Source organism: Amblyomma mixtum, chromosome 2 (genome assembly GCF_055824585.1).
Source record: "Amblyomma mixtum isolate Tamu chromosome 2, ASM5582458v1, whole genome shotgun sequence".
In the NCBI taxonomy this organism is placed as follows: domain Eukaryota; kingdom Metazoa; phylum Arthropoda; class Arachnida; order Ixodida; family Ixodidae; genus Amblyomma; species Amblyomma mixtum.
Genome location: NC_143013.1, coordinates 189,884,474 through 189,896,195, shown reverse-complemented (window position 1 = coordinate 189,896,195; position 11,722 = coordinate 189,884,474). Strand labels below are relative to the sequence as shown.

The following is an 11,722-nucleotide window of genomic DNA, read 5'->3' as shown; positions in this document are numbered from 1 at the left end:
GTGGTCTTGAAATGTGAACGAGTTATTGAGTTATTTGAGTTATTGAGTGATTTATTTTTGACATTATATTTGCGTCAGCTAACTTGTGCGATTGAAGTATGATTGTTCCACCTGAGTAATAACGGTCAGTTTAATGCATAGCCATTTAAACACTCTAAACTTTTTATATTGCGCATCCTACATTCATAAAACGCCACCGTGATGATTAATGAACCATGAAAAATAGCACTGAAGGATTTAAAGTGTTGCCTGCACGCCAGAGAGCTGACACTCGTGGTCCACATTATGCGATGTCATCCACAAGTATTGCGCTCTGCATAGCGGGAGATGTACCCCCTTTGTCAAAAGTAACCGAGTAGCTCATTTTGCTTCTCAACCGTATAACGGAGCCTTTAAGGCACCCCTCGAGACCGAAAAGTGTCAGAACTTGAGAACAAGGGCTCACCTCACTCTACACAGATTCATAGCTTAAGGGCTGCCATAAGTGCTTCGCTACGCGGCTTAGAAACAGACCACCTGTGCCCGGTTACTTTTCACAGAGGGGGTACGCTCATATAAAACGTATAAATGTGAGCGGTTCCAGTGATCTGCTTAAGATTATGCTGCGAAGCTCCCATGCGGGGTGGGCAAGGCAGGATGTAAGGCGGTAGAGGAGGAAATATTTTTCTTATCAGGAAGACAACAGCTATCTTTTGAGCGAGCGTTTACAGGGCGCAATTACTGCGTGCGCTTCCTTAATTGTGGGCTTATCAGGACGAAAGAGTCACTAGCTGCATGGCGCTCAAGACTCCTTCCCACAGAGAAATCCAGATAGCACGCTTTGCAGCAAGTGAACCTGAATACAGCTCGGCGGCGTCAGACGAGAGGAGCATTCAGCCGCCGTTGCCTGTGTTCAGAAATTTAACCGGTAAGTTTCCTACAAGTGGCACGCATTTTACTGGTCGTATCTCAATGAACACAGCCTTGTAGCACGCTTGATTTGCCCTTGCCCAGAATTCGCTCCTAATTATAGCCTTGTCGGACCACCCTACTGTTTTCAGATAGTAATAATCTTAGCTGAACTACCCACGTGACTTGCAAGGTGAACGGCGTCATTCCTAAGTGGGCCGTTTGTATCGCTCCTGTTGTTTTCTTCTTTGCTGAGGACGTTATCGTGTTAAATATAGTACAGTCGAGGTCCGCGTTAACAAACCGTGCGTGATAGCCGAGACCTTGACATACATTAGCCTCTATCAGGATGCACAAGATGCCTAACACCACCGTTTTTTCACCTGAGCGCTCATCTTGGCGTGGGGCGAAGCCATCGGAACTGCTGCCTTGAAGGGTGAAGTGGTGCTCACGGGTCAGATTTCGAACCATTGCTGCAATTATGATTAAATTTTCAAGTATACTATAATCTTAGTCTGTTAGACCATAACTGAAGCTATTGTGTTTTATTTTGACTGAAAAAAATTGGGTCACGCCGAGCTAATTGGTGAGAGTTTAGGGCTACTATTATTTAAAAAATATTCCAGATTACTGATTTTTGGACTATAGGTGAGCACAGCAAACCCCCTCGTACGAAATAAAAAAAATACTGTTGTTATATGACAATTTTTTTTGGAATATCACACATCGTATGGGCAATACGGGCAACATGGGCTGGCTCTGCTTTTTAGAAATTAATTTTGCAATAAAAATTTCAGTAACTGGGCAAAATGAGCGTATCATCTTGTTCCACGCAACATTTGAGTCTTGAAAGAACCTTCGATTCAAACTTTGGCTTTTAAGTAGACAAGAGATAGTATTTCTAACTGCGCTTATTGGCCCAAAAATGGGATCTACGAAAAACAGCTGAAAGATTTTAGCAGCTGCAGTTTTGTTTGGCAGCTACTGTTTCCTCAATCAAAGCGCTATCTACGCAGAAAGGGTATTTTTCAACGCAGTGCTGTCGAATGGCAAGTAAATGCAGCATTTGCTCGTTATTTTTTTGTTTTTTTTTATTTTTCGAGCGATCTTGTTCGGTGTCGGACACACGCGGAAATAATCTTGAGTACAGGTAAGCCACGTAGGCAGCAATAAAGCCATGGTCTTATGAAGTTTCAAGGATAGAAATCGTCTACAAACGTCACGTGATGAGTTTCCGCCAGTCACTCACTCAGTTTAGATCTGTCTAGCAATGCGGCTCCTTGGACAAAGACCATGTTTTTTTTTCTTCTGTTTTTAATGCGTTTCGGCGACAGTCTTCACAAAACACCTCAACATGGCAGTAAGACTGAAAATAAATTGCAATATCCCGATTTACCACTGTTGTGCGCGCTGCACATGACGTTTTTAGGCACTGCCTTCGACACTTAGCGCTCCACCTTCAGAGAAAAACACTTCATGTTTTACATTTCTACTGCAGAGAACATGATAAAACTTGCAGGAAGTTTTTGTTATTTTTATAGGAACCTTGGAGATAATTGTTATTTTATTAAAATCCTGTTTTTTGCCACTTCCCATCTCAACAATCTTGAATTATTTTGCAGCTGTGCGCAAGTCTTGCTTCAGCACAAGGTTTAACGGAAACAGAAGCACATTGCTCTCACGTAACAGAACTTACACTGACATTCCCTTGCGATTACAGTGCTCATTTCAAGTGGCACCAGAATAAGAGGTGCTGTCAAATGTCAAAGAACTATGTATCTAATGCTGCTTAGAAATTAGTTCAAAGTTTTCATGCGCAGCAAGAACATGCAGGAGAAAAACATCGGCTTGGGTGTTCGTATTTGAGAGCAGAGCGCATAGTAATGTTTTTTTCTAAAAAAGAAACAAGCTACGAGGGTAAAATAAATTTAATGTATTCTGTTGTGCTAAAAGTGTACACAAGTGTAGATACCATATGCAAAGATTAATAAACTCAGCGAAAAGCTGCAAACAATATGCAGTAACCTAGTTTTTCATATATTTTTAAGAAAGATTAGAAAATAATATTTTCAAAATATATGAAAGCAAAGCATGAACTCCTTCCATGCAGTAAAGTGAACAGAATTTAGTTAACGCATTTTTCGAAACATTGTAGAAGCATGGAAGGAGGTGAAAATACGGAAAAATGATGCCTGAGTCCCGCCTCGACGTTGAGACGGCGGATTTCCCTGTCGAGATGAAGAGCTGAAAGGGATGGAGTGTTTACGAACGCCCATGTTTACAAAATCGTTCCGGCATTTAGTCTCAGACTCTTTCCGAAGTTTGCGGGGGGGGGGGGGGGGGGGGGGGGATGAACATTATTTGAGACTGGCTTTCTGACAACATCTGCAGAGCACAAGCACCAAATTTGTTTTTCTCTGCCACTAATTGTGTGAATAGGTGCCCGGCCAAATCAATGTTGTGTGGCGTATTATGGGCTACCAGCTGGGTACTGAATTAGAATTATCTAGCCTCTTTTCCATTCGTACTCACTGTATTAGAAAGCGCCAGGTAAGGTTTCGGGTATGCTCTGGCCAAGAGGCCAGCTTCGCCTACAGCGTTCTTGTGGGGAATTTATATTCTGGCAATATGTAAGGTTCTTCTAGTAAGACTAAGGGCGGATGGGAGCCAGCAGCCTAAGTGCGGGCAATTTCATAGCGTTTCGTGCCAAGACCGCATCGCGGAACTGTGCATATCTACACAAAGCTCCCGCGCCTTCGAGAATCTATGTAACTCGGTAGCCGGCAATCAGAACAGTCAAAGTATCCGTCGTGTGGGCTCAGCGGCAGTAGTGCTGCTGACCCGAAAGACGCGGTTTCGATCTCGGCTGTGACAGTTTAATTTCTATATTTGCGATTTGCTGGAGGCCTGTGTACTGTGCGATGTCAGTGCACATTAAAGAACACCAGGTAGTCGAAATAAACCGGAAACCTCCACTACGGCATCTCTAATCGCTGGACTTCCTTTGGGACGTTGAACTCATCAAAACAAAGGATCATAAGACCTTCTAAGGAAACACGGCGCGCTTCGGCCATGCGGTAAAAAATTAAACTTGAGACATATATTTGGCATGACCGCCATATTTTGGTTCCAAGGACGGCACGGTTGGCGCTGTTGTCAAAGCAAGCGGCGGGTGAAGTTTTGTGATCACGACAGGGCCTTTTCTGTCTTGAGCAAGACCTGAAAGCGTTCGGCAGAGCCTTTTAAGGCACTTGTACGTGTGAATTGGGGGGTTTATCAGGATGGTCACTGATTTGAGCATTTTTCTGACAATGGCATGTGTTACAGAGGATAGGACAGGGCGCAAGAACTGAGGAAATGGCAAGCACAGCAATGACTTTCTCCTTGTGCATAACAGGTTCTGCACTAGAGCCGCTAGTATTGTGAATTTAAAATGGCCGTCTGCTCTGGGCCGGCAAAATGACCTGCAGAGAGATAAATGTGAATACCCCTGATCAGGTTCCAAAACGCCAGCTCAGAAAAGTGTTGCATGTTGTACCGCGGCGCAGGCGGACGGGGTTCGCGCGTAACGATGATCGCCGATTCCCTTGGGACTAATGGGACCGGCGATGCTTGTCAGTTTCTCGTCACTGCTGTTCGCATAACCTTCGAGGAAATTTACGGTATTTGGGGTTATTACGAGGAGGCCGTCTTCGAAAATGTCTGCTGATATTTTAACTGCTCATGTAGTGGCAGTTCTAAATTGTGCAAAATCAAAAAACAATTCTCAGTTTCCTTTTGGTGAAAAATGCACGCCCTGTTTCCTGCCAATCTTCCGTCAGTCAAATTTCCTGTTTCCTAGTATCACATCGTTTCGGTGCGCCGATCGCTTTGCGAAAATAAACATTGCTTTCGGAGGTGATTTGACGTGAATGATACAAAACTTGTTTATAATTACACCGCTTACAAATTCACACGCTGAAGAAACAGCTGATAATGGGTTTCTTGAAAACATTGCGCAAAAAAAGACTATGGCGGCACTGCAGACTGGAGTAGCGCTATTGGGACTAGCGTCAGTCCCGTCAGTTGTGTATTTATTTATTTATTTGTGACGCTGAGTGTGCCGCGTGGCATAAGACGTGGTGTTAGTCACGAAAGGTAGAATAAGTTACAGAAATGCATGAAGCCCGGTTGCGTGTAAATAGTCGCATAAGCTTCGGGCGTAAATGCTTTTAGTTACCCACACGTTCAAACTAGAGTCATTGTTTGCAGACAGTCCTGCCTCTTGAAGAACTCGAGCGCGCACCAGTGAAGTTCCGGGACATGTCCACAGTAGGTGGTGGACATTGGTGTCGGAAGCGGGTGTCTCGCAGTGAGGGCATTTTTGCGGCGCAGGAATCGTGTCACTTTTCCACTGGTTGCGAACAGCAGGCGTAAGGGCCACTCCGACACGCAGCCGCCTCAGAGAGACCTCCTCCACCCGTGATAGGTTGGGGGGAAGGGGGTAGGTACACGGGGGAATAAGAGCACGTGTACGCTGCCTGAGGGAGGCTGAAGATGTTAGATGTGTCAGAAGTGGATCTGGTGGCAAAGAGGCAGGTGGAGTTTGTGGAGTGTCAGTCTCACGAGATATGTCAGGTGCGATGCTGTGGACGTCTGTGCGAGCTTGAACCCACTGAATGCGTATAGGCACCGGGTAAGATTTACAAGCAGCATGTATGGCCTGGGAAACCCGAAGGGTACCGCGGACTTTCTTTAGATGCTTCACGGCTTCTTGGGAATGGGTACATAGGTGCACCTGGTTATAAGGAGGGTCGTCAGGTAAAGCTGCTATGGCATTTAATATTGCTTGCAGCTCCAAAGAAAGAAACGATGAAGTGTCAGTAGAGTAGGTTTGTCGGCCATAGAGTTGAGGGTGTGTCGGGCTTATAAAAGCAGTTGATCCTCCTGTTGGGGTTATGGCGACCTCTGTGTAAAGAGTGCAGCTGTCATGTTGCGTAGAAAAACCTTGTGGTAACGGCGGTGAGAAGAACTCCGACTTCTTATGACGGGCAGGCTTGTTTGATGTGATGTGACAGTAGTCCCATGGAGGTTGTTGAGGTGCGAACATCGGACGAAGAGAAACTTTCCGCGCTCTATTTGTTTGTCTCTGGGTAATTAAATCTTCTAGTGTGTTGAGCTGCGCATACTCCTGCAGCAGACAAATAGGAGTTGCTCGAGGTAGGCCAGTAATGACTCGCATGGCTTCGTGGTTGAGTGTTTCAAGTGTGGACCACTGTCGTTTAGTAAGTTGTTGGAACTGAGCCTGGTATAGGAGCCGAGGCTGAAAGACAGTACGAACAAGTCGACGAGCTGTATCTGAACGGGCACCTCCAGAGCGATTGGCTATCCTGCGGATGAGTCCAAGTGTGTTTAGAGCACTCTTGCGCATGGCTGACAACCAAGCCGTGCCCTTGCCTGAAGAATGAACGTGGAGGCCTAAAACATTGGTATGTTCCACCTCAGGAAGTGGGGCATTGTCAGTAGTGAGCACGAAGTCAGTTGTGTAGCACTTGCCTTTTTTGCGCTATGTTTCGAAGCAATTCAAACGAACTAGCAGAAACCAAGCTTTTGTTTCGTTCATCACGATTTCTCCTAGAAGAGTTCCGTTTATAACCATAAGATCTACACCGATTCAGGGACTCGTCTCTTGGCTCACGTAAAACGACCGTTCATTGACATGGTTGTGGGGCACAACTCAAGAACGCAACGGCAAATGTTCCTCAGAAAGGCTTTCCAGACAAGCGTTTACCTATTGCCGACTTTGTGGCCATTCGCCTTGCACCTTCTGAGTGCAAGAAACAACCCATATTATCCTGTCCAAGATCATGAACGGCACGGAGGCTTCGACTGCGTTCGTACGCATTGCTGCCGAACGTTTTTGATAAAGACAACTACCGCATCACCAGCTTCCTACACAAAGGAAACGCCCTGCAGCTCGCCCGTGCGCGGATTAAAGGCCCAAAGCTCATTACCGACCGCCGTTACAATCTACGCCGTCACGAGACGGAATACAAACCAAGTGATTCTGTGTTTTCAGACTCCGATTGGTTGCTAAAAGAAATTAAAAATTGCTGCGTCGTTAATCGGTGCATGAAGGGCCCTTCGACGACGCGGATAAATTAATTACGAAGGGTTTTTCAAAAGAGCGACCGACGGGCTCCGACCAGCGACCCCTAGGCCTAGAAGGGGTGCAGCGCTTCAAGTTTTAGTCTGCGCCCTATTTAGCGGCAGCGCTTAACTTTTTGTATTTTTTTTCGTTAAAAGCATCTTGCGACGTTGCTTTGAGAGCAGGGTAGTGCGACGGACGCTCCTATTTTTGCGTTTGTGTGATTTGTTCATAGCCGTCTGCATGAGGCCTTATTCATGCACCTGGCAAGGAGAACTACCGATCGTTTTCTCGTTTCAGGCGATCGGTATCCTGGAAGGATATTGATCACGCATGATAACTTCTACGCTGTTGCGTATCGTTAGAGAGTTGTAGGCTCGCTATCTTAAAATTTCGCAATGACCTTTGACCAGAGCTGATCCGAGAGCGATTTCAGAATCTCGCTTCATATCGCCGGCGACGCGTGAGCTACGATGCCGATTCTGACGCAGATTTTTAAATACAGAGGCGAGTATGTGCAAAAGGACGCCTTCCTGTCAAAAGCGAGGCGACAGGCCGAACTAACCAAGCTTTTCGTGGGAGGGACGAAGCACATACTCCGTTATTAATACACGGCTCAAAGGCAGGCAATGACGTCGTAGGCAAACGCTCAAGTATACAGCATTTAGCAAGTGTAGTAGAGATTCATGAAATGTGATGCCAATATCAAACTGGCCGCCACTAAAGGAGAATGTAAATTCCTGTCAGGCCGGCTCGAGACACCGTCGCTGATGGTCGAGGAATGTGTAGTACCAGAGGACGGCTGGGTTGCAACCTGAAATGAGCCTCTAAAAGTTTAGTTGAACATAATAGGCGTGCGTGTGGTTAGATGGCGCACTAAGCCAGGCTTTCGAAATGAAACAGGACGTCATCATTTTTCTCCCACCTATCCATGCAGGTCTTTTCCCTTGGAAAGGATAAAGCAGACGAAAATCAGCGTGGGCCTTTCCATCATGACCGAAGACGACAAAGAAGTCAAGCTTAAGTGAGTAAGGAGATGGGGATCTATTGCCGCGCGCACGGTTTCAAGCGAATGTCTGGAAGTTCGCATAATCTTTATAGATATCGCTTAAGCCATGTATATAAACAAGAAATCCACAGGAATATCAACAATATACGTAACCTATCCCAATTACAGGACAGAACTCCAAGTTACCTTACAAGACACTTCGAGGATTGGTCAGTACCGATGTCACGTTCAAGTTACGGGAAACAGTGCCCTAAGTACACAATACCAAAGCTTTTGAATTATTATAATTCGATCCGTTTTGACCTCTTTACGGCAACCTACAAGGATCTCCGGCAGATGTATTTGGTTTCTATGTAATGTTATCTAGCCTTGCTGTTGTTTTCTTTTGGATTTGTAGTAGTGAGTTCCGCTGTTGTTTTCTGTTCTTTTTTGTTGCTGTTTTCTCTTGTTTCCGTTTACTATGAGTACTATATCTGTGCCATATTAAATACGTATGTATATGATTGGATATTTATTTATTTATTTATTTTATTTATTGAAAGTACCTACAGCGCCCATGAGGCATTATTGTAGGGGGGTTATCACTATATACAATAACACATGCAAAGAAGATATTGGAAAACATGTCAGCAAGGATAACACAACATATTAAAAGAAGACTAAATGAGTTTACAACTAGTATGAGTGATGGCACAGGGCTGGTAAACACACGAGACCTGGAAAAAAAAATACATCAGACTATCGCTTCAACAGCACTTTCGAAATCAGGTGCACAAACCACATCATTCGGAAGCTTATTCCAGCCCAGGATTGTGTTAGGGAAAAACGAATACTTAAATACATTAATGCGGCATTGATAACTATTAATCTTTTTCGTGTTATCGAGTCTCTCCGAAATTTAATTTGGCTGCTTTAGGTAAGTGTTTTTATTAATACCGGTACAATCATTGTAAATACTGTGCAAGAACTTCAGCCTGAAGATTTTTCTTCGGGTTGCTAAAGTCTTCCAACCAATACTGTCGCTAAGTTCGGAGCTCTTTATATGAAAATTAAATTTTCCAGTCACAAACCTTGCAGCGCGTTTCTGTACCCTTTCTAACTTGTCAATGAGTGTACCCGTGAAAGGGTCCCATGCTACACATGCATATTCTAATACTGGCCTGACATTTGTTAAATATAATGTTTCGTTTAGTTATGTGATGCCGTCATTCTGCAAAAATAAGGGATTGTGGACCCGTCAAGCTGTCCTAGGAGAGCTTTTTTTCTACAATCCCCCCATCTGTATTTGATGGCAAATAAAGATTTCATTCATTCATTCATTCATTCATTCATTCATTCATTCATTCATTCATTCATTCATTCATTCATTCATTCATTCAATCTGTTTCTTTGCATGCATCCAGTGGCAATCTGTATCTGAAGGGATGCCTAGTGAAAGCGGTTGAATAGGTTTACTCGCAGACATCGTCATCGCGGCGAGCTCTGGAAAACAGTGATAGGGGTAAAGTAAACAGACAGAAAAAAATCAAAGTGTGACAAAGGATAATAAAATTCTAGATGGAATCAAGAAGAGGCAACTGGCATTGACACTCTATGGGATGCCCAGGTAGTCGATTGTGCTGTAAGTTAACGGAATGCATTCCAGGAAAAAGTAAACGTAACAAATCACGTCGTAGGTGGTGGCGGAGAGGTTCCATTAGGAATGGGTGGGGTGGAGGCAGGGAGCTTTTTTTACCCTCTGCGTTCGTAGTTAGGGTGGTGGGTATCAAAGGAGTCTTCTCTATATCTCTGCGAATAAACAGTCTCTGACAGGCTGCCGTTCCGTCCAGAAGAAGTTTCACGTATCCCATGCATAGACCTACCGGTGGCCCTGAAACAAATATACCATATGATAGTTCATAAGAATATGTAATTATACCCATCTTACACATGAAATGGGAATAAATGTCAAATAATCTTCCCGATAGAAAATAGCATGGGCATGTTCGATAATGCGCAGCTTTGATTTGCTTTAAAATTCACCTTTGCATGCTTTGCTCTAGTATGAGAGGTAGATGGTGTCAGCATGTGGCGTCGCGCAGGTTCAAATAAGTACCTTTAGTGCCTCTCAGGTGAATTCATTACAGTACCATGGCAAGCATTTCTGGCAGTCTGGGTGCCATGGGTATCGTAATTGGGGTCTCGCACAGCAGGCGCCCTTTTGCTTTCAGGCTTTCTACGTCGTGCTTATGTTTTAGCAGGACGTCTCCTGTTTGTGACGCTAAGCGCTGCCAAGTTGCACACTACATAGAGATAAACAAAGGAAAGTCTGGAACATACGACAGCCTACGAGAACATTACGTAATGAAGCAGGACGCCACAGCATTTTGACGAAAGTGGTGACGTGTGCCTAACTTGTTCGAATCGGAGTTGACAATTGGAAACTGCGCTTTGCGAGTGAGACCAGCGGCCGTTACTGTGCAGCGGATGTCGAGTCCCCTGCTGCTCAGGTTTGCTTCGGTGCGGAAAGTGTTGGGAGAACTGTCGCACCTATATTTTATGATGATGTTTCGTTGATGTGCTGTTGATAGCTCCCTGCGGGATGCGCCACTCGAAAAAAATATGTACGTGTGAAATGCAGTTATGCCATACCTCCTTTATTTTTTTTCAAATGATAGTGTGTGAAGATGCGGTGAGAAGAACTTGCATGAGTGTGGTAATCACACTTGCATAGTCTACATCCGGAAGTAGGGTAGACTACCGCCGCCGTAGCTCGTTGACGGCCGGTGCCCAAGACATGCGGAGGTTGTGGGTTCGGATCTCACAGGCGGCGTATGACTGAGTTTTTAAACGGTTGTTAAATAAAATGTACAACGGCAAAGCATGATGCGACCGATTTCTCGCTCTATTCTGCCGCGTCATGAACAATGAAGCGCCCCCATATCGTATTCTCAGTTTGAGTTGATTAGGCTTCTCGTGAATGCAGAAGAGATCCTGGTCAATTCTGTGGTAAAAGCGATATTTTTTAAAGTGCCCACACGATAATCTTTTGCATAGCAGTAAGTTGCATCTCCTTAATTTACGGAATTATCTGAACGTTAAAGCGCTTTACAAAGGCATAAGGCGGCAGTGTTTAAAAAGAAAGAAGAGCGCCACAAAGACTTCAAGCGTTTAACTAATAGGTTAACTGTATGCACGTCAGACTGGCTCCAGCTCGTCGTGATTCTCTGGTCGCACGTTGGCTTAATTCGTTGTTGGGCTTTGCTCATCTGAGGGTGCCACCTAGTGTATATGCGGCGTTTTTCTCACAGCCAGCCTTTTTGCTGCTTCCACAGCTATCGCCATCGTTGAGCACGAAAGAAAGAGGAAACGTAATGTCTTCTAGCAACAGAACCAGCCGATAGGTGCAAAAAACACTGCCTCCACATGTGGCGCTCGTCGTGTATAGTGATTTTTGTGAAGGGCGTTCAACGTCACACTCTCGTGTAGAGCTGCCGTCGTTTCTGAGAGCGGTCGGGCTCTAGTGTTTGCTTCTAGGTCCTGAAATGCACTCGAAATCTCAGCCCTTTCCTGCTCCCTCTTCACAGCATTGCAGTGATGAGCACATGCAGGATCTAGACCCGTAAACTGTAATCGTTACAGCGTAGACGTTGCGCGTTACTTTCTCCGTCTGAAATGGCATCACTATCAAATTTTCGGAAAGACAAACTGAGCGATCA

At 44.9% G+C, this 11,722-nt stretch overlaps 1 protein-coding gene across 2 annotated transcripts in view; it reads left to right on the top strand.

Moving 5' to 3' along the window:
- The first annotated feature begins 806 nt into the window (after window positions 1-806).
- Window positions 807-11,722, top strand: part of LOC149361871 (aminopeptidase NAALADL1-like) — a 49,416-nt gene continuing 38,500 nt past the window's right edge. For both annotated transcript variants that reach the window (XM_089569609.1, XM_089569608.1), the window contains exons 1-2: window positions 807-907; window positions 7,953-8,039. In XM_089569609.1, the coding sequence (XP_089425735.1) occupies window positions 8,008-8,039 (32 nt within the window). In that variant the 5' untranslated portion in view covers window positions 807-907; window positions 7,953-8,007. The remainder of the gene's footprint in view (window positions 908-7,952; window positions 8,040-11,722) is intronic.